Source organism: Myripristis murdjan, chromosome 17 (assembly GCF_902150065.1).
Source record: "Myripristis murdjan chromosome 17, fMyrMur1.1, whole genome shotgun sequence".
Taxonomy (NCBI): domain Eukaryota; kingdom Metazoa; phylum Chordata; class Actinopteri; order Holocentriformes; family Holocentridae; genus Myripristis; species Myripristis murdjan.
This window is the reverse complement of record NC_043996.1, coordinates 17,374,503-17,397,227: the sequence shown is the minus strand read 5'-3', so window position 1 is coordinate 17,397,227 and position 22,725 is coordinate 17,374,503. Positions and strand designations below refer to the sequence as shown.

Here is a 22,725-nt window from a genome sequence, read left to right as displayed (position 1 = left end):
TTCATCGCTGTACCCAGAGAGGAAATCTGATGCCTTCTCCAGAGGAGTCCGAGTGATGACTGGGACTTGGAGAAAATGGAGAAGATATGGCTGCGTGGCAGAAATAATGTGTATCTTAAGCTTCTGCTGTGGCATCATTTGCTTCAAAGGGTCTGACACAAGGTTAGGTGAAACTTGTTTGTTCACTGCAATAAAGGGCTGTACAGCTGTGTGGATGGCATGCCTGATCCATAATGCTGTATACTGATATCAGCTGTGCCTGATTATTGAGGGTGTAAAATGTGGTTGAAGCTGTGTAACAAAAAAGAAGAATTTTAATGTTAAGTGTAAACACTTCTGTCATCAGTGAGTTGTGTCATCTTTCTGAGTCAGCTCAATGTTTGCAATAACTACTCATTTGCTATTGGCCTTGATTAACTGTTCCCTACAACAAGACTTTCTGTTGTGTTCATCGCACATATAAATGGTGAACAACAGAAGGTATTTACAGCAAATATAATGCTCCAAATGTGTTTTAATCAATTAAAGTAAAATTTTCCCCATCAGTCTGTCTTCTGCACAGTTGATTGTCTTGGACATCTCAATCCAGTCATCAACACTGTTTGTGTCACATCTTCTTGGGGGCACATGAGAACATCGAGAACCTCCCCACACCCCAAACTACCCCTTAAAACACACCCACCCTCCTCTTGCCCCCATCTCTGGAAGCAGGATTTCAATTACATGGCTGAGTGATGCCTTTCTACCCCAACAAAAGGCAGATCCGGCTGGTTGGGATGGAAACGGAGTCAGGGGGTGAGACAGAGCCAGGGAGAAGAGTGGGAGTGAGACCTCCCAAACACACACACACACACACACGGATACACAAAGCCAAACATTACTACGTGAATTCTCACACAAACAGTGGGGAAAAAAAAGGGCCGTGCTTAACCCCTCCTGATCATGAGGATTCAAACACTCGCCTGGCTCTTTCCTTCACAGTTCTTTGCTCCTTCATATTATCTTACCACCGTCTGTACATACCTGGAGGTGGACCACGGACGGTAAGCCGCAGACATTTGATGGTGTAGTGTTATCATTTTGTCTTTTTGCTTATGTTTAAGAAAAGTTAAATACTTCAGGAGGATGTTAGCTATGTGAGCACCTGGTGTAGTCACTCTTTCTGTGCACGTCTTGCACTTCGAAGCAATCACTATATATGCAGAGCATTAAGCAGCTCTACACTGTGGTACCACCATAATTTTTGTTGCTGCAATCAGTTTTGTGATGGTGTAATGCACAGTATTGCATGTGTAATATATTGTAAGAGGGGACAGGACTGTGGGACAGGACTGCGAGTGGATGTGACATGAATAAAAAGGAGTTGCAGGATGGCAACTGTGACGAAAGACCACTGTGTCTTATTTATATTGGTGCCAGGGAACTGGCTGAGTCAGTGAGAAAAACAGTGTGGTTGAAGAAAAAGCTGTTGTCCCTTAACTTTTCTTCATTAATTCAGAAGTTAAGAAAAGGACCATGAAGGCCTCCTGTCACAGAAAAAAGTAAAATAGTATTTTGTTAAACTTTGTACTGTAAGGATTTTCAGTGCTGCTCTGCATTGTTGGTTTTGTTAGTTAGACAATAATATAGCCCATGATTTTCTATGAAATGAGTAACTACATATCCCCAACTTCCTATTAAAACACCACTGTTCTTTGTAAATGAAATTTCTACATTTAATCTAATGGAAATAATATACATTAGACAGAACATCATTTGTTGTACATCTTATGAGGACAACTCAAATAATATCAGTTAAGACTTCCAGATTAGAAACTTATAAAACACTGGGAAGCACTTTTTCTATCATTTTTGTAAGATTTATGCCCCTCATTGTACTTTTTTATCATTCACATTTTATGTCACACAAATCTAGTACATAATTAAGCAACGTGAAAGGTATTTGCTAATGTGCTCACCTTTGTCTGCCATATTTAACAAAGACTGAACATTGTGAATTTAAACTCTTTAAAAAAAAAAAAACTTAATTCATACCTCACCTGTTGTTCTCACACTGAGAATGATGGGATGTTTGATTATTTACTTAATTCCACATTCGTATTGAATTTCAGACTATGTCAGCAGTAACCAATCAGCCTCTTCCCTTCGGTCGACTGGAGCGAGAGAATCACATCCAGATGATCTTCAGAGCTTTCCGTGGCCAAGCCAGGCCTTCCTGTGAGTCTCAGGTCTCACCTGGACCTCAGCCCCACCCAGTGCACTCTGACTGGGCATCTAGAGAGCGGCTTTCAGGCCTGGTGCTCGGGAATAAGATGGAGAATGGGCATGTGCAAGCACCAGGGGCCCTGAGGGGACCTGAGGTTGGGGAGCAGAGGCTTGGAGATGCAGCAGGACCAGACTGCATGGAAATGCTAGACACAGTCAGTCAAATACATATCACAGCTAGACCAGAGCTGCAAGGTCAGTCAAAATGAGTGTGTGCACATACTTATCTGAGTGTAAAGATGTATAAAAGATGTTTTTTAGATGCTGTGATTTGTCCATTCCAATTGAATAATGCCTCCTTGTTGTAGGTCCACAGTGTGTTCCCAGAAGGATCTACAGCATCGCCGCTGGAGAAAGCAGAGCGCAGCTGTTTATGGCTGTGGAAGGTTCTGTTATTTGTGTACAGCAGCTTCATGTCCTAACAGAGAGAAAACATTCAACTCACATGTATTCACTAGACTCTCAAAAGAGAGAATGAATGAATATGTTTCCTGTGTGTCCTTTTCTTTTCTTTTATTTCATTCTCAATTTGTCCCTTCTCTCAGAGAGTTCTTGTGTGTGCCTCCAGTGTTGTGGTCCAGCGCGTGCCTGTTCCTTGCAGGGCTTTGACCACCATGGCCGCCAAGTCTTTTATTTTGAAAGACCTTTTAAGGTGGATGCCTGCTGCTTGGGCTGCTGCCTTATGGAGATCAGGGCCTACACTCCACAAAACCATCTCATTGGCACGGTATGCCAAAGGTAGGCCAACAGAATCTGTTTCTATCTAATTATTGTTCTTGGTGAAACTAGGATAAAAAAAAAAAAAAATGTATGCCTCACCTAATGTGAACCTACATGTAAGAGTTTTTGCAGTGACTTTCAATGAAACAAAATCAGACTTCACCAGTTCCTTCAGCATTCTTAGTCACTTATGAATATGGTGAAATATGAACTTCTATAATGGCCCCACTGTAAACCTCTCGGTCCAGTGTACTACACCATCAATCCTCATACTTTGCAGTCTCAGACTGAGCAAACATGTGGCCCCCATTTTCCAGTCTATCCATTACGTCAGGATCCATGTTGCTGCAAACCTTCGGCCAGCCGAGGCCTTGGACCACCATAGATGCCCGGTCCTGTAAATAGCATGGCGAGCCTTTATTGTCCCACACAGCTAGGGTGAAGTCTAAACTGGGGAGAGTTAATGCACAAAACAGCTGTCTGGATGAAGCCACAACGACAGACATGGACTGGGCAGGGAAGGAAGGAATGCGGCATCATTCTCAATGGGAAAGACAACTTTACTGCCAATTTCTCTTTGTCATATTATCATCCAATAGTGATGGCCAGTACAGTTGTCATGGGTAGAATGGTATACCATCTCCTATAGCCAACCGAAATAACCTCCTTCAGCTGGCCCAAAGCTGACTCCAGGGTTAGTTCGGGTCTTCTTTGTGTGTAAAATAGCATTTTCCAGCCGCAACAGCCAAATAAAGCTGTGTCCAATTAAGACTGACCTGGCAGAGGTTTCAGTGACCAGAGGTCCACTTGGTATAAATATTCTCTGTTCTAGAATAAAGCGTGGCCCAATTGGACACCGAACAAACAATGGTGTTGGTACTGCAGAACCATGACAGCTGAAAATGTGACCAACCAAGCATCAAGGCTTGTGTGTGTCAAAACGTGTGAAGCGCTCGCTAGTGTATGGCAGGTTACCATTTGCATGCTTATGTAAAGAAGTTTGCAAGCTGATGGAGGTTGTGTGTGTGTGTGTGTGTGTGTGTGTGTGTGTGTGTGTGTGTGTGTGTGTGTGTGTGTGTTGGCTGGTTGTCAGGTGGAGCATGTTCACCCCTTTGCTAGAAGTGTGCGATTCAAAGGGAGCGTCTACGATCCAAATCCAGGGATCCTGCTGTCCGTGCCGCTGTTTCTCCAACCAGGAATTCCAAGTATTAATGCATCTCGTAATAAAATGTAATATTGCTCATTACTTCCCAGCAGTATTTCATATAGTAATTTCTCTATCCACTCAAACACCAGGTTGTCTCAACAATTGGTGAGAAAGTGGGCACAATATGGAAGAAGTGGCCTGGCTTTAATGATGAATCCAACATGGACCATGAATATTTTGGGTTGGAGGGTGAGTTGTACTTCAGGAGAGGACCATCCCAAAAAAATTAAAATCCCACTGACTCCAGTAGACCTGCTCTGTCTGTTATTGCTTTTATTTACCAGTCTTTTCCATCTCAGGTGATATCACCTCTTCCTTTCATTTTCCCAGCTTCAGGTTTTTTTTTTTCATTCAATGATCATTTCTACTCTTTTTCAGTGTTTTCTGAGGAAGAGCACTATGCTCAAAATGTGGTGCTTATTCTGCATGTATAGATACAACCAAGCAATGTTCACCTGCTCTCATTTTCCATAGCTTTTTGCACTTATGAAGCTTAAAGAAATACATCGGGCATTGCACAAGTTACATGCTTCTGATCTCTGTATTTCAATTCAGCTCCATTCAAGCACATGCATTGATATAAATAATTTCAAGGTAATTTCATTGATAGCAAATGTATCAGCCATCTAGACCTTGAGGTTATTAGCCTTTGAAGCTTTCCCTCTTTCAAATAACAAAGTCTACTGTTGTAAATGTATTGCAATCCTGCAGTGCCATTGAATATGGAATCACACAACAAACTGCTCCTGCTGGCAGCCACGTTTCTATTGGTAAGCTATTACAAAATATGCACAGAATAGCAAGTCTAAGTCTTGTGACCCCCATGTAAGTTATATTATAGTGTTATAATAAGGATAATTAAGCCTCTTGTTGGCCCGCTGACCTGTTCGCTTCCTTCTGCCTCTACAGCATCATATGTTCTTTGAGATGAGCTGATCACTGGAGCCACTGGAATGGGACGGCATCTCCTGAAACATGGCAGCTGCATCACTCACTTACGGCTCAGAAGGCTGCACTATAAAACCCAGTGTATTTGGAAAAAAGAAAGAAGGGCTGATGATATGGAAAGGATGCGATGTGCAAAGAATGAATAAAGTTAAATCTTTCTTTGACAACTCATCAGTTGCCCTTCGGCTAAAATGTCAATTTACTTGACCTCGTAATGACAGAAAGCGACACTGAACCACGTTGTAGCAGCAGATGCATATTTGACATTTATTGCTATAATCCTTCAGGTGTACATCAGACAGTGCTTCTTCTCTTTTGACACACACCTGTTCCCAGCACCACACATTCAATCCTAGGCAGCATTACAGTTTTTTTTTTCTCGTGAAAGAATTTTTTGCAACAACTATAGGCGCTTTCTTAACACGGTTCCAAAAAATGCTCCCGAGGGACTGATAAAAACTGTAACAGAGAGGAGATAGACTGAGCCACAAGCCCTGACCCTGGGCATGTTTCATATGTTTTCGTACAAAATGGAAGGGAGTGGAGGATGGTGGATGAGTCAGGCTTGCTGATTTCAGATCAGTGTTTCAGAGCTCTTATACAGCTTGTGGGGAGGATTTTACAGCAGAGCCCAACCTATGGGATCTTTACAGGCGGAGTGAAGACAAAACTCACAGAAGGGAAACCTGGTTCGGGTCGGGCTCGAGGCCAGGCACAGTGATATAGGCAGCATGGCAGTCCGTTCTAAAGACGCAGGTTACACACACCTTCCGCCCACTTCAGGATGGTCCTCATCCTTTGGGATTCATCTTCCAGGTCAAAGATGGAGAATCGTTTCTGATTCAGTTATGTGATCTTCGAGGTGGACAGTATTTACAAATATATTTTGTACACAATAAGTCTAGTTCAAATGACCAGAGGATTTGTAGTTAAAATACAGCACTATAATAAAATAACATCTACTGCAACCCTGTTTGTTTTTAAGTCCCAATAAAACAGATCTAGATGTACTTTTTTTACTTCATCAGAGGGAGGCGCAATGTTATGTTAAACAATAAAATCAGATCTATTCACAGATTGGTATTGTTGTATTTTGTCAAGTACACTTCTTTGTCAACAGCTATTGACCAGATGCCCAAACATCTGTCCAACAGTCTCCCTCTGGTGGCAAGTAAGAGATGATGCAACTTGCAATTATAAAAGAAAAAATAGAAAAGATCCACCCCAGTTTCCTTCCTCCCTGGCTGATTAAAAATAACACTTCGTTCTTTCAAACAGACAGCTTGGTTCCACGTTCTGTTGAAAGGGTTTTCGATTCAGTCCCAATGGTTTCCACATGAGATAAAAAGAAGGAATGGTCTTGTTGCCTCTGTCCCTGACCTGTGCTCTGTCTCCAACAGTGCCAATCCATGCAGAGGTTTCCTTCTCTGGACTCTTCATCCCCAACACATCACACATACACATCTAAACATCACAAACACGGACAGAGACAGACAACACGGGCATGAGACAGGTGAACAAAGAGATTCAGAAATTCACTATTCTGAAAACCTCCAAACGCTGTCAAACTGTGGAAATGAAGCACAAGACAGTTCGTACCCTTGCACAGACTCTCAGAGTCAGGGGACTAACGGGCACCACTAGCATTCACCAGACCATGGAAGTCTTCCCAGGCTCTGAAAACAGAGACAGACGCAGTAACGCACAAGGCAAGGATCACACCTAAAGCATTAATGAGTTGCTCTTTAATGGAAGTTAATTGGAAAGAAGAGTTGCACTGAAAGTGTTGGATGCACTGGTTTTATCCTACTTTTGTATTGACAATGCATGCATAAACAAAAACTAAATATGTGCCCCAGAGTTTCATCAGTAAATCAGCGTTGCAATGAAAATTTATGCTGCAGTGATACCATCCACAACTACATCTAAATGAGTTTTGATGTGTTTGAACCATGTGAGCCTTTTGTAGAACTGTGCACACTGTTGCAGCAACACAAATGCAATCCATCTTTTAACTCTTTAAAGTGTGACAATACTGTAAGAGCTTGTTGGTCTTGTGTTTCACTGTTGTTAAATGAAGATACAGCATTGAGGAAAAATGCACTGATTTTCCAAATTATGATACATTATGGCATTTAATCCCTGTTCCTCATGTTCATTCTATGTCTATTTACTGTTGAAGCACTGTTGGTGCATGTAATTCATGCATTCATGTAATGCAAAGCACTTTGAGCTGCATTTCTTGTATAAAAAGGTGCTATATAAGTAAGATTTATCATCATTACAGAGTATGGAAAATTGCTGGGTTTCCACTGTAATGCATTATACATGAGTCATACTGCCACCTGTGTGAGAAAACATAAATTCTGAATTTGTGTGTGTGTGTGCATGCATGTGTAAAGAGAGGTGAGAGAGAAAACCAATAATAAAAGGGTTGAAACATACATACTTGATGCTGTCTGTGTGTGTCTTGTACTCCATAATGGTGTTGGGTGGCAGGTTGAGGACCCTGCGCAGGGTGTCTCTGATGCGGGCAGTGGTAGCCTGGTCACTTGCTGTTTTGTTCCAGATGGAGATGATGTCCTCCTGGGGGGAAAGACATAAGGAAGCAGAGATGATGTGTCAGTGCATCATCAAACAGGCATGACTCATGTGCAGATAGGTGCGTCTGTGTGTGTTGGTGTGTTTACCTGGAAGCGTACTGACACCACAGCTCCGCAGATCTCCTCCCCCACCATGAACTGCTCCCCCAGCATGGCCAGGATCAGGTTTTCCCAGCAGCGAGAGGCCAGCCCCTTCCTGAGGCGGATGATCCACTTCCCGCCCATCTTATTGGCATCATCCTGGATGCAGCATAAACAGCGTTAGAAAACTGGTGCACATTTATTAAACCACGTGGATCCAGTGTAAAAGGAGAAGCTGTGTGGCCGTGTTGTGCACATTTAGCGGAAAAGATGATCAGGGTACCCCAATCGGCCCTGAATAAGTCAAAACACTTTCAGGTGCAGGCTTTAAGACATGAGACGGGGGAGTGTGTGGGAGGAGTAAACATACATTTCAAACATGAGTACGCACCTCCCACATAGGTTTAATGCCTTCCTTGAAGAGGTGGAAGTCACTATGGCCAGTCAGGTCGCCTGGCCTTATCATGTGACTATAGAAACGCCAGAACTGCTCCACCTTGCAAAGAAATGTGTCATTTCTTTATTCACACAGTACAGTTCAAGTTCAAGGTTACTTAGAGCCCAATATCACCGTGTACGGTCTCAACTCTTGAATCTCTAGAGTCCACACTGAGTTTACCGACAAAACCAAACCAGAGAAAAACTATCCTATCTGTGCCTTCTCAACAAAACAGATCATTCCATACAAGAAGCAAAAGTGTGAAAAAGCGGACAGACCGAGGCAAAGCTGCCAATCTGTTTGATATTCTGTTCGTAGCTCTGGGTGCTGGCTGGTCTCCCCGGGGTGCGTCTGGAGTACCAGAAGGTGTAGTTGTACTGAAGAGGGTGCTCTCCCACCCCTGGTACAACCATCTGAGGAGGAGAAAGCAATTTACCACACATACCAACACACACTCCCACATACAGGGAAAAGCTACTGATATTACTACTATTTTCTGTTCATGTCTGCAAAGCTCACCTTTTTCTTGGCAGTGTTCTGTTCCTTATCTTCGTCTTCGATTTTTTCCTTCTCACAGTCTTTCGGTGAGCCTTGGTCCTGGTCGTGGTCTCCACTGTCATCATCTTTCAGACTGAACGCAACCACAACACAGAACCGACAAACTGACCACATTAAGGAAGGCACACTCGTTTTTTTCTCCCTTGTGTATTGCAATCATAAAACCTGGTGTGTGATGCATCTTACATACACCTCCACTGCAACTACCTTGACTTAATAACATATGGCACTTTGCTAGCAGCCTGTGCTACAAGTCTCACTGCAACTACGGCCGCCAGAGGCTAGTTCAAGCCGAGCCTGCGCGCACCTCTCCCCGCTTTTCAATAACTCACACACCGAGGATTCAGCAGAGGCCTGCGGGGCCTGGCCGGCTCTCGCCAGGGTAAGCAGCAGCCTACAGCCCCCTAGAATAAAATTAAAATTATCGTCTGCCCTGTCTTTTCGTTTACGACTAAAAAAAATGCATCGTTTTTTTTCTGGAGCATGCGATCATACACGTTTATAAGCAAAGAGAGACCACGCAGCAACCATGCAAAGCTGACACACCTCTCTTCCTACACGCCACGCAAAAGCATTCATTACGTTTCCCCGGCGGGTTTGCATTCACCGCGGGGCGCACACTCTCTGCTAAATATTCCACGCACACGCACAAAACTTTGATTACTCACGCGTCAAATTTGTTGTTCATAATTTTCTTGGTGGGAACCTTTCGGAGTCCGACCACAGCCTACTGAATTCCGCAGGAACGACGGCGCGCACAGCAGGCGGACGTGTACGCGCACACAGTGCATTGGTCAGTCTGATGTGTCACGTTGATGAGCATATAGAGCTAACTTTTTATGCAGAAATGCATGATGGAAAGAAATTATTAAAAAAAAGTGTAGACAAAAGCAGACAGGAAATGTGTACTTATTTATGGCACAGATCAGCACCAGTGTTTTTATTTTTAACACTTTATTCATCAGACCTTTCAGTGACTCCAAAACAAAATATATACAAACAGGCTGAGCCAGCAGACACAGCCATGGTACAGTACAGTTGAAATAGAGTAATTATAGCTTTCAAAAGTCTCTGTGTGGTAACTGTGGCTCCAGTTTAGCAGTTATCATATATACTGTAACATATTTCTGCACAAGCACACACAAGGGTACAAAGCAGGCAGACGAGCACCCACACACACACACATACTGTATGTGGGCTCAAAAAAAAAAAAAAAACAGAAACAGACTGGCGGCTTCTTCATATGAACTAGCCTCCTCTCTGATGTGCCGCATCCCTTGATTAATCCCCTCCATGCCTCCGCTTGTCATCGGTTCCTGCAGCCACTTCAAACAGTGGGTCAGTTCAGGTCCAGTCGGAGCTTTGGACCGAGTCTGAGGGGGAGGGAGATGAGAGGTGGGTGGGCTGTGGGTGCTTGGGACTGAGACTGGAATCAGAGGCCGGGCAGACGGCCTTAGGTCCAGCTAGAAGGGAGAGTGTTGGCTGAGTGCAGGTTTGGTCATGGGGTTAAAGGATGGGGTCGTCACCCTGCCTGAGTCCAGGAAACCCTCTGTCTGTGTCTAGGGATATACGGTGTTGAGTAGATATGGTGGCGATTGTTTGGGAGTCGGGGATAGAGGGTAGAGGCCATGGCATGGTGTGGCATGGTGTGGTATGGTATGTTATGGCATGGTATGGTGTGGTTGGCTCTGTTGTTGGAGACCGTCCCCTCGCCCCTTTGCCCCCTGGGCCTCTGAGAGGAGCTTGATGAGAGGGGCTTTTGTTCTAGGCCGGCAGGCACACCAGTGAGTGGACGAGCAAGGGCAGCGGCGGGCCTCTTCAATGGCGGCTGTTTGTTTACACCAGCCAGCCCCGTCATCCTTCATTAGCAGCCCAGCCCACCGACAACCTCTGATGTCCTAATCGCCGATGAGTGTGTGGCTGCTCATCAGCCCTGAGCCTCACCGGTTCAGGATAAAGGGGTTTCTACGAGTCCTGACACAAACATTCCCACTAAATCTAGCTGCCTGCCTTCTCAGCCACCAGTGGAACACAGACACACACACACACACACACACACACACACACACACACACCCAAACACACACAAAGACACACACCCTCTGTGGACTGAACTGGTTCTTTCATCATGGGCCAAGAGGCACGAAGAGGTGAGCCGACGTTAGCGGAGCAGTGACACAGTCCCAGAACTAGCTACGCATCACAGAGATGTGAGAGACCTGCCGACCAAAGAGACAAAGCAAGACAACAGATTATTCAATGGTGCCATCTGCTGACCATAATTACAGCAATAACAATATGGCTATAGGTGATAGCCATGACTTAAAAGGACAGGTCATTCAAAATGCAAGAAAAGATATTTTCCCACTTACCTAGTCCAGTCTATACAACCACAAAGTTTTGGTTTGATCTTACAAGGTTTCCAGTCTGCTGCAATATTCCCTGCCCCTTGGCACCCCAAAACAGTTGGGTTAAAGGGGTGCTCTTTTGTGGGGCTCACGGACAGAAGTGGCATAATGACATAATACACATTCTTTACAGGGTGAAGACTTTTGTTGGGAACTAGCTCCTGCTAAAGAACAAGGCAAACTGTATATATTCAGAATATAGTTCACAAAAAAAATCTTTGCCACCGAGGGCTGCGGATTATATCGGGTAGACGTATCATTGTTTTTGGAAAGAGTTGTTGCTGTTGAGTTTTTATGTATGATGATTTGAGCTCCACAAAACAATACCGATCCAGCCCCAATGTGTTGCGGTGCAAGGAGACAGTGGATATCACTGCAGACTGGAAACCTCGCCAAAACACCCAAAAGCTATATGGATGGATAGATTACACTAGCAGTCAGTGGGAAAATGTCATTTTATTGTATTGTGGGTGAACTGTTCCTGTAATATAATGTAAAATGTTACTCCATCTAATTACCTCTTGAATGGCTCTCCCAAGCCTCTCCTGACTTTTCACCACCTTCCTGAAAAAAAAAAAAATACATGTTTTAGGATTTTTTTCAGCAGCATCAAACAATACAAAATACCTCAAACCATTGCTCATCTGTGTAAAACATTGCGATTACACCAGCAGCACTGTAAACAGCCTTAAGAAAGTAACGGGAAATATAGGAATGGAGCCAACCTGTGTATTCTGCGAGCTAGGGTGAGGGTGAAGTTGCCTGGACAGTCAGGCTGATATGTGGAGGGAACTATGGCATAAGCTCCAGGAGGAAGGCTGCAGGACAGGCTGACGTCCTGGGTGTAGCAGTGCGGGACACAACTGGCCACAGGATCCTCATCCCTGGGTAATGTCGCATCAGGAACCCCTTCTGGGACCTGGATACATACACAAAATCAGAAACTCAAGAATCTCAACCATGAATCGTTAGCTACTATATCTGAATACAGGGCTACATCTATGTCATGTTAAAGGATAATCCATTTTTTAAATGTTGGTACTAATCTCATCTAGGTTAGGGTTAGGGTTAGGGTTAGTGTAGTTCAAGATATCAGGACTGGTTTTTGTATCTTCCCATTTGTTGCTGTTTATTTTTGTGTAGTATGAAAAACAACTTGCACAGGCTTCAAAGTGCTCAAGCCAGATAATACATCACGGTAATGCATCTTTGATTTGGTTTCATGACTTTTTATCAGGGCTTTACTGTGCATCAGTTTAGTGTTTTAATATGGATGTTTGCATTACATTAAGCTTTGCTTTTTGTCACCACAGGGAGATGTGGAAGCCTGCATCAGTAAATTATCCATCAAAACATGTAACCTCACAATACTTATTTAGGGTATTGTTGTTAGGCAGGCAAGCTGTCAACTTAAAGCTAGATTTAACACCATAAAGTTTGGATTTTATAAATGATAAAAATAAAGTAACTTTAAAAAATGTTTAATATAACTTAATACAGACAGAAGTTAGTGTTTTAGCAGTAGAATGCCACAACAGCAAAGAAATTACCACCACTGCAAGAGACAATCAACAGTCATTCAATCTGTTATCTCAATCCAGTGTAAAAGTGTAGTCAAAGTGTTTTAGAGGAATATATTATGATTAAAAATATTTTTAACACTAGAACTTGAATTTCCTTCGGGATGAATAAAGTATCTATCTATCTATCTATCTATCTATCTATCTATCTATCTAAATCATAACTTAGACATGAACAGCAAAATATATGGAACAATACTGGAATTAGCACCCAAAGCTGCACAGTTGGATAAAATGACAGAGGAAACACGACAGAAGTAAAGCGGTTACAACTCCAAGTGACACCGGTACTCCTCTTTAATATTTGACTGACCCTGTAGACGTGGAAGCCAATCGGGTGCAGGTCAGTATCCGGGAGGTTCTGGCGCAGGGTAATCCTGACATTAACTCCTGATGTCTTTTCTGAGTCATTGCACACGTTAAATGGGAAACAGGGGTTCTGCCAGTGAGAGAGGAAGTTCCTGCTTCCTCCAGCGTTCGTTCCCACCACCCACGTGCCACGAAAGTAACTGGTCTCCCACTCTCCATCTGTCGCTGACGGCAGTGAGGGACCTGGGGTTTTCAGGGCACTGAAAGGGACACAAACACCATCTTAGTTTGAAGAATTCATCCAGACACCTAACACATCACAGGCTTAGCACTTAACAAAAGTCTCCTTGTGCCCAGACAATATAAATCAAAGGAACTACATTTCCAGGAGAAAACTTGTGGGCTGAATGGAAGCAGCTGTGGGTCTGTTAAAAAGTAGAATTTGTTACTAAGTATTTTGATAAAGTTTACAATTTGACCACCAGATGTCACTATTCACTCACCACCATTCATTTCCACAGTATGAGGAAGAAAAATTTAAATACTATAACAAGAACAAAAGAACATCAATATATTGAAAAGCACTAAGCCTATCAAAAATATATTACTTTTTCCACTTACCCTAAAACCAATCTAGTTTCTTTGAGATTTGGTGTGGTTTTCAGTCTGCTGTGATCTTTCCTGTATTTGTTTTGTGGAGCTCACACTGGCAAAGTTTTATATGTGAAAATTCGGAGTGTAACAGAATAAATAAATAAAGTTCAGTCTTTATTGTGGTTTTCGGATTGTGTTTTCCGGTTTGGTTTGTTTTGTACGTAAGGGAGAAAAAAACCCACTATCATTTCTAATGTTCTCTTTGTTTTGTCTTATTTGCAAAATAGCTTTTTTCATAATAATACTTAGACTATTTAAAACAAACATAAAAATACTTTCAGTATATTCAATAAATCAAGTGTGTGGTTGTATGGCTCTCACACAGTGGATGTGTTTGTAGCACTGCACTTTGTAGGATGTTTTGTGTACTGAAAGGTTTGTTTTTTATGGTTCAGTTTTGCATCGTATTAAATGGTTTGGTTTGGATTTTCCCCCTTCTCCAAACCTCAGCCGCAAAGAAAGAGAGTTTCCGTGAGAACTATTTCCTGTCAAAGAACAAAGGAAAACTGTATCTTTCCACACACAACGAGGACAAATTAGATGCAAATCGATACAAAGACCTTTTTTGTATTTCTGGTGATTTGTTCCTTTAATATGTCACAAAAATTTGGCTTTACCAAAAGCACCTGAACATTTTTAAATCAGAATTGAAATCTGGCAGAAACGTCACAGAAGTTGTAGAAGTCTGCTGAGATTCAGCTAGTCCATTGATTTTTCAACAAGAATGACAAAAACCAATCTACCCCTTCAGTGGCCATTACCTGAGGGAAGTGGGCGAGGAGGAAAAGACCCTGATGAGAAAGCGGGCCTCAGCTCCTGGTAGGAAGGTACTGGGGATCAGCAGGTAGTAGCCGGGCTCCAGCTGCCCATGGAGAACCACCTCTCTCTCATAGGCATGGCAGTGTGTAGAAGCGCAGGGAGGCTTGCTCAACATCCGGCTGAGGTTAAAACGCCTCTTCTCCACCTGGAAACACCAGTGAACAAAATGGCACACAGACGCCCACGTGTACACCAAGACCTGCTTTCTTATCAAAGCCGTACCACAAACCTTCCACATGTGCAGAGCGATAGCCTGGTGGTGCTGGTGCTTTGTGTTCCTGCTGTCCTCAGGTGGTGTTTGTGCATGCTGCTCCGTGTTTCTGCATTTCCTACGCTGCAGCAGGGATGCCAGCACCTCTCCTCTCTCGCACACTTTGAGCCAGAACTTGGGGTTGCTGCTGTAGCTGCTGCTGTTGCGAGAACCACCAGCGGAGTGCCCTTTTATCCACCGTCCCACCAGCTGATGGCTGTGTTTCAACAGCTTTCCTATTGCAGGAGGAAGTTGTCAGGGACTGATTACATCAATACAAATCGTTGGCTTAACAGAAATTGAATTTGATTCATGATTCATTTGTTGGTGATTTGATTAGAAACTTAATTTCTTTTTTTTAACGCTTTAATTTGATTCATGTTTGTAAACCACAATGCCAGTCAACCATTTGATCCAGTGCTTTTAACCAAATATTGTGAAGTAATATAAGTGTTTTCTCTTGAAATGTGAAAAAAAGAATCAGACTATAGAGTTCCTTAAATAGTATTTATGCTATAAAAAATATTATTGACAAAAAAAATCCAAGTGATTTATGAATGATTTGCTTCAAAACATTTCCTTTCCAGTTGGGCTGGATAAGGAATCTCTCTCAGAAAATCAGTGCATTTGAATAAGCAGAATTTATAATTAATGAATCAATGCAATTAATGAATCATTACACCCCTAATCAGTTACATTCACTGTGGTAATGGCTCCGTGTACACTGCAAACGCTGACAGAAAGGTTAAAACCATCCTCAATTAAAATACGAGAATTACCAGTATAGATGCTCTTTAGGTGTCCCTCTTCACTGATGGGGTAGCCCACTGTGACATCATCAAAATGGGACAGGAATTCAGCCTCGTCCAACCAGAACTCACCCACGGCCGTCCTGCCCTGTAGCTCCACAGCACAGGCAGGACTGACAGAAGCCCATCCTGCCCCGCTGCAGAGAGAGAGAGAGACCAAACTTTGAGACTGCACACATATTATGAGGTACATGTTTACACTGGAGTTGGCAGGCACATGTGTACACAGATACACACACACACACACACACCTACCTCCCTATCCAGGCCCCTCCCCAGCAACATCTTCCCCAGGGGTTTCTGATCCTCAGCAGGCACACCTGTCCTCCTGACACGGTCTTCACATCCAGCCACTCCATCACAGTCAGAGCGTGGTACTGACCCAGCTCACTGGCACCTGCAGCAGGCATGGAGGCAATCAGATGATATGGCACAGGATGCATTCTCAATACATAATCTTATTTCCACAAGAGCATTAAGGTAAAGACCGGTGGGTTCAAAGACAGTTTCTACCTCCAGACCGTAAGCCTCTTAAATTGACTTTTCTTTCGAGTCTCCATGGATTATATTACCCGCTCCTCCAACTCATTATGCATTTATGTTGTCTCCCTGATGGTTGTTTCACATATTATTTTATATGTGCAATAAGCTAAACCTAAACATTGTGTATTTTAGACTTTTATCTTATTATATTCTATTTTATGTGGATTTTTCTGCCATTATGTCTCATTCTCAAGACAATCTGCACAATTTTTTAATCACACTAATTCATATGCCAATTTGCACACCAGATGTTGTGGTCCATATGTGGTTTATTCACATGTACAAACATTCTTACCTCTTAATGATGTACATAATTTAACACATTGCTTTATGTTATACTTTCTATTGTCTTATATTGCTTGCACTGTTTTAATGCTTCACTGTTGAGAGAGCATAGCCAAACAAGCATTTCATGGCCCAGCACTTCCTGTTCTGCGCAAATGACAATAATGAAAACAATCTTGAAAACTTGAACTATTTCTTATTTAGAAAAATGAAGTTTCCCTCAGTTTAACAAAAAATCTATGTGCTGATTTTATAATTCCTAAGGTCAGCTGCTTGACAAAGCCTTCCTGAAAGCATTTAGTAATCCCTTAAATCTGCAAGAAAACACTCTCCTGACCTCCAGGGCTGCTGTGAGTGGAGCAGCTGAGCACACAGCTATCTTTCACAGGGTGCAGCAGGTTCAGGTCCAGCCTGCTCCTCCTGACCCGATCACTGTCATGCTCTGGTCCCTGCTCCTCCTCTGACCCTCCGTCTCCCAGGTTCCAGCGCTCTGCCAAACCCCCGGTCAAGTCCACCAGGGCCTCAGACACCTGCCCTGCCCACAGCCGCTCGTATGAGCCATGGACCCTGTGAGAGAGGAAGAGACAGGCTATGGACTGCTCACATTCCTCATATTGCATTGCACTGCCATCAGCAAGGTGCCACTGCATTACTCCAAAAACATGGAGATGGTAATCAGTATAGCTGAGGTATTTTCTTTTCCGTGTGCACAAATATAAATGAAAGCTGAGCTGGAACAAAGGTCAGTACTGCTGCAAACTATAGCCAGACAGTTATTGTGGGATACAAATATGTGCTTGGTTGGAGTTTGTCTCTTGTGTAGAAAAATAACTGACATCAGACTATCCAGGCTGCCATTTATTTACTGATTTTGAACACAAGCCAACACACCAGCAACAACCAATATTAAATGTGTTTCTCATTATTTCGACACATTTTATGTTGTCCTAATGGTGATTGCTTTTTAGTTTAGATGCAGCATAAAACCGACGCAATACATCCAGTGGAGCAGCTTTCATTGATTTCAATGGCAGCGTTCCCTCAGTGGCTAATAGCTGCTAGCAATGGATGATCTTCAGTGGCTGTAGAGGAGTTAAGGGATAGGTGAGGTTTACAGAGCCTTTATAAAAGAATCACCAAAAAGATGAAAAAGATTTATAAATCAAAGTTCATGGCAGATTAAATTAAGACAGAAAAAGGGCAACTTCACAGAGGTTCTCACTTGGCGTAGGCTTTCTCCAGCAGAGCGACCCAGAAGGCAGTGGGGTCCTGACAGCGGGAGAAGCACAGAGAAGAGTTGATGCAGGGCAGGCGGTCGTCAATGGTCACCTCTGTCCAGTGGCCCTGCTGCCAAAAGTGAAACTGGAAGGCGCCCCTGTACCTGCGGTCATCCCACTGAGGCTGGTCTGGGGGCAACACCTGGAGAGGACCACCGAAACAGTCACTACAGCAGTGTTGTGCTAAGACAGACATAGCATTGTAACAGTTAAGGCGCCTGAACGTACAGGGGTTTAGTGTCTACAGAACGGTCAGTCTCATTACTAGGCCGTGGTTTAGGTCCAAATAGACAGAGTACAACATGTCAAAGTTACACAACATAGATCATTTTGCTCTACCTTGTTCATTAGGTGTTTATTCTTGAGCAAGACGGTGCAGGCACAGAGAAACCAGCAATCTCCTAATAAACCCTGCTTTGCATGACCCAGGTTGATGTTTTCAGGAAAGAGAGATGGAGACAGGCAAATCTCCTGGAGGACCAAGAAGGCAAAAGGAAGAATTAGACACTTAAGGGGACTTTCTTGAAAACAAGCCGTACTCACATCACAGACGTCTTTGGTGGAATTTTACTTTAACCACCTTCCAATGACACATTTATAAATATAACATCAAGTCTCTCCTGTAATGGAATAATATTTTGGTAACACTTTACAATAAGAGTACAACAATTAACGTTAGTTAATATTAATGCCGTAATGGTTAATTAACTGTTAGTTAATGATTATTATGGAATTTACTAATGTTAATAATATCTACAATAACCCTTAAATAACATATAAATTAATACCTTAGCATGAACAGCATTAGTACATGATTCTTAGACACATTAGTTAACGGTTAGTTAACTGTTACTTAATGTTTATTACCTGTTACTTAATGTTTATTACTGCATTAACAAACGTTAATTGTTGTACTCTTATTGTAAAGTGTTACCAACATTTTTTTATGCCCGCTTTTATTGTGAAGGTCCATTGGCCTGTGCAGATATAACATACAATGCTTTCAAAAATGTACACATTCACAGGGCAAAACAAGAAAACTACTTCAACTTAGATTATGTAAAACATGTCACTTTCTTTCAGTTTACTTCATCCTACCTAACCAGGCTTGGATGATGCTCTGCCTGAGACAGTCCTGACAACCGGCACAACCATACCGATGATACACTGATATTTTCATGCATCCATAATAATCATGAATGTTATAATACTGAGGAAATGTATTTCTGTCCTAATCGTGGTACATGTGTAGATACCGTAGTTTTCTGCTGACACTTAATCTCATTTGGATACTTATTAACAAGTAAAATAATTGACGTAATGGCATCTCATTTACAGTTTCTATCAGTCTGAGCACTTTGTAACACTAAGAAAAGTACTATGGAAATAGATGTATCATTAATTGCTAGAATGTGTCTGTGTGACGGTGATTTCAATGCCGAGCAAACTGTCCAACGCAAAGAATGAGATCATTTTAACAGTAGACAAACAGAAAAAAAGACAGCCGCAGGAACAGGGGAGTTTCCCTGCCAAAATCTCCCTCACCTGTGGGCGTCTCCAGGTGATTTCTCCCTGCAGCTTTGCGATGGGTGTGGAGCGCTCAGAGAACAGCGAGGTGTCACCAGGGGGGAAGTCAGGGTCCTCAAACAGAGGCTCAGCTCCACACTCGCTCCTCTCCTCCTCCTCCTCCTCCTCCTTCATGGCTCCTGCCTCTCTGAGCCTGGACGGTGCTGGGCAGCTTGGTCTGAGTCAGCCGGCTGTAACCAGCTGAGTTTCACTGCTGTGGCACACCTGCCCTGTAAAATGCACCACGTGTTAGTGCCATATAGCGCTGGCCACGACACATTACACATTTAAATATGTATCACAGGCAAGTCACCTGCAATAAGGCGGCTTTTGCAAGAATCACATTAAAACATCACCACAAACATGAACTAGCTGCACGGGTGGCTGGACGGTGAACCCACCTTTTCCATTTCATACGTGGAGTTAATACCATACTCTCAACCGTTATTACACCTAAATATCATTATAACACAACAGCTTCGTCAACGTTATATGAAAACTCTCTCCTCGGGAAGATAAAGGAGCATTCCGTGTTTATACCGGACTTCAAGTTTAGCTAGCCACCATTCGTTGAAATAAAAGTTGCAATAGAGATGGTGATGTGTTTGTGTTTCCCATCGTTTAATGTCGAGAAAAAAAATACTGCCATATACTATACTGACTGATCCACTCGTCTAGTTTGCCATTATCTTACCTTGCTCCTCCTTGTCCCGCATCGTCGTGACTGTCATTCAGCTGCTCATAATAAAATAACGGCTAGCTGCTGTTAGCACAACACCGGGCGCTTCGCGTGCCGGCCGCCTCATCCTCACTTGACAACGAAGCTGTCATTACATTCATGAAGTTCAAGTGCAAGTTCAACAGCAGAATAATATTTTGGAAGGCTAAATCCAAAGGCAGAAATGTCACGCTGGTGTGAAAACGTTGATATTAAGCGTCTTCCGGTGGGACACCTTGTTGTTCATTCATAATGTGAATCCTTCCTGCGGTGCAATGTGTCACCGCCACCTAGTGTCAGAAAAGTGAACTACACGTACAGATGCCCAGTGTGCTGTAATTACAAGTGCTTATTTGTTTGTAAGGATGACAATTAAAGGTTTATGAAAAAATAATCAACTTTATTCTCAAAAGTGACTGCAGTACATTTTGTTATATAAAGAAAAATACATCATGTGGTCCAAAGAGGAATAACAAGAAATCAGCATGTTATTTTAGAATATATGACATTAATTCAGAAAAATAGGTTTTATATGGTTTTACAAAGGTTAAAGGCAAGATATTATATTTGTCTTGAATGTCTTCAAGTTGATTTTGTCAGGTGTCTTCCATCAGTGTTGCCGCTGCTCAGTGTTGGCCTTTAGCTTTGTTCCTTGGGAGGAAAACAGAAGACACATGTAAACCACAGACCCAATGCAACATGGACTGTTTTAGCATTTGAGTGAGGATATGAGTTGAATTGAGGAATTATCTTACTGTTCTATGAACTTTATGCCATCCTGGACCCACTTGCTGTCAGGATTGCCGCAGACACGCCTGTCCCTCACTGTCTTGAAACTGTTTCAGGACAAGAGAATAAGTCAGTTATTACAACGGCACAGTTTACATTTATAAAGTTTGCCAAAGTGGTGTATGCTGCTTTTGCTTCACAGAAAGTGTTATTGTTTCTTACATCACTGCATTGATGTTGCAGATATCCGTGTCCTTCTGAATTCTGTAGTGCTTCAGCATCTTGATGGGGATGGGATGTTCATTGTACTCTGTGCAGCAAAGCCTCATGGGACCTTTAAAAAAAGAGACATCAAGAGCAATTTTTGATACATCCAGGATGAAAGACCATGAAAGAGACTTAGCGTTTAACATTTTTGTTGTAGAAATTGAATAGTATCTTGAAAACAGTGAGGTCTAATGAAATAGATTTCTGATGGTTCAGAGAATGACTAAGACAGTTGGTGTGAGTCAGCGTGGTACAAAACATTGTTGCTCATGGCCAACTTACTGTTTTCACCCAGATCGACCAGTGCCACCAGCAGTACCAGCAAAGCGGAGAGACACACGGTGAGTCTTGCCATCTTCACACAGCTCAGGCGGGGGGATCGTCCTCTGATAAGTGCTGATCCTGGGATCGAATGCTCAGATCAGGTGAACTGAGAAATCATGGCTCTGACTGTGAATTTAAATACTGTCTCAGATGGAAATGAAAAACCCCCCTGTGGAGACCTCATACCCACTTGCTTCAAAGAGCAATTTGGAAATGTCTGCCTTCAAATGTATTGGGGTCAAGTGTGGTGAGTTGCTTGCAACGATAGTACCACAACCCCATCCTCTTCTGGTTAATTTGAAGAATATGCAAGAGTCAGCGGTTATCCATTTCAGAAAGAAAAAAAAATCCAATCTAACATTGACCAAAAAAGTCTATCCTTCCTTAGACTTGTATTCTTAGAGCACATAAGAGTTTAATGTTGTTATTTTGCCAGGTGTAAACACTATAATTTAAAAAAAGAAAAAAAAAAGTACAACAGTACATATATATGTATATATATTTGTACGGTAAATGAAGAATATACGAGACACTGACATATTTTTGTGTTTCCTTGTTGTGTTTAAATCACAAGCTTTCATTCATTTCATAACTGCCTACTAATTTTTGTCCCTGTTACTGCATACAATTGAGCTACTTCAGTGTGCAGTATACCGTATGCATGATTAATATTGTTAATAGCTGATGGCCAATGAACGTGCATGTGTGTGAAATGACTATACAAATCCCCTCATTTACATTTTGTTTCAAAGTTACATAAACATGTATCACAATTCCCTCAGCTGACCCTAAAGAACCATAAAACATAGATGATAGTGATGGTAATTTTTACCAGCATTACTGAGCAAGGAGATTTTTTCTTTGAATTTGTCCTTATTTCAAATTATTATTATTTTTAATTAAGATCCCCATTAACTGCTACAATTACAATAGCTAGTCTTACAAAAATGTGCAAAAAGAGGAATTCAAATAACAACAAATAACTAAAATAAATAACAACAACAAATTTTCACAACAGTAATTTTTGATGTAAGAGGAATAATATGCAAGTCATTGACATTATTGAGATTATACACTGAAATTATTATTCTTATTATTCTTATTCTTGTTGTCATTGTTGTTGTTGTTGATGATGATGATGATGGTGCTGTTATTATTTTTATTATACATTGTATTCCCACAGTTATAACCACCTAGGTTACATATCAATTAGTGTTTTTTTTTTTTTTTCTTAAAACAAGTATCTCCTTCTGTTTGTTAAAACAACTTTTAACAAACAAGTCAAAAGTATTTCTTCTCTGGTCTCAAATCTAGCCAATAATTATTTGCATAGAATTTTTAATTTATGTTTATGTATTGTGATAAT

General features: G+C 42.1%; 4 protein-coding genes across 5 annotated transcripts; 1 reads left to right on the top strand and 3 right to left on the bottom strand.

The window, feature by feature from the left end:
• Nucleotides 1–2,114: 2,114 nt before the first annotated feature.
• Nucleotides 2,115–5,128, top strand: LOC115375594 (phospholipid scramblase family member 5). Its single transcript, XM_030075046.1, has 7 exons — nt 2,115–2,460; nt 2,574–2,651; nt 2,811–3,003; nt 4,079–4,190; nt 4,282–4,381; nt 4,904–4,962; nt 5,102–5,128. Exons 1-7 carry the CDS (start codon nt 2,115–2,117, stop codon nt 5,126–5,128), a joined length of 915 nt encoding a protein of 304 aa, XP_029930906.1.
• A 255-nt stretch (nt 5,129–5,383) lies between these two features.
• On the bottom strand, nt 5,384–9,625 carry eif4e2 (eukaryotic translation initiation factor 4E family member 2). 2 transcript variants are annotated; one of them, XM_030075002.1, is made up of 8 exons: nt 9,490–9,625; nt 8,783–8,894; nt 8,542–8,676; nt 8,216–8,320; nt 7,831–7,983; nt 7,586–7,726; nt 6,740–6,816; nt 5,384–6,604 (listed from the first exon to the last, which is right to left on the bottom strand). In XM_030075002.1, exons 1-7 carry the CDS (start codon nt 9,507–9,509, stop codon nt 6,781–6,783), a joined length of 702 nt encoding a protein of 233 aa, XP_029930862.1. In that variant the 5' UTR covers nt 9,510–9,625; the 3' UTR covers nt 5,384–6,604; nt 6,740–6,780. The 2 variants fall into 2 exon arrangements, with proteins under 2 accessions (XP_029930862.1, XP_029930861.1); XM_030075001.1 differs by having other exon boundaries at nt 7,590–7,726.
• Nucleotides 9,626–10,580: 955 nt separating this feature from the next.
• Nucleotides 10,581–20,298, bottom strand: capn10 (calpain 10). The gene is made up of 13 exons (XM_030075242.1): nt 20,016–20,298; nt 19,301–19,551; nt 18,095–18,226; nt 17,701–17,897; nt 16,816–17,045; nt 15,906–16,047; nt 15,621–15,787; nt 14,821–15,077; nt 14,534–14,736; nt 13,123–13,378; nt 11,955–12,148; nt 11,748–11,793; nt 10,581–11,040 (listed from the first exon to the last, which is right to left on the bottom strand). The coding sequence occupies exons 2-13, from the start codon at nt 19,454–19,456 to the stop codon at nt 11,011–11,013; spliced, it is 2,010 nt and encodes a 669-aa protein (XP_029931102.1). The 5' UTR covers nt 19,457–19,551; nt 20,016–20,298; the 3' UTR covers nt 10,581–11,010.
• Nucleotides 20,299–20,511: 213 nt separating this feature from the next.
• On the bottom strand, nt 20,512–21,478 carry ccl20a.4 (chemokine (C-C motif) ligand 20a, duplicate 4). The gene is made up of 4 exons (XM_030075023.1): nt 21,318–21,478; nt 20,991–21,102; nt 20,795–20,875; nt 20,512–20,690 (listed from the first exon to the last, which is right to left on the bottom strand). Exons 1-4 carry the CDS (start codon nt 21,388–21,390, stop codon nt 20,666–20,668), a joined length of 291 nt encoding a protein of 96 aa, XP_029930883.1. The 5' UTR covers nt 21,391–21,478; the 3' UTR covers nt 20,512–20,665.
• Between the last annotated feature and the right edge of the window lie 1,247 nt (nt 21,479–22,725).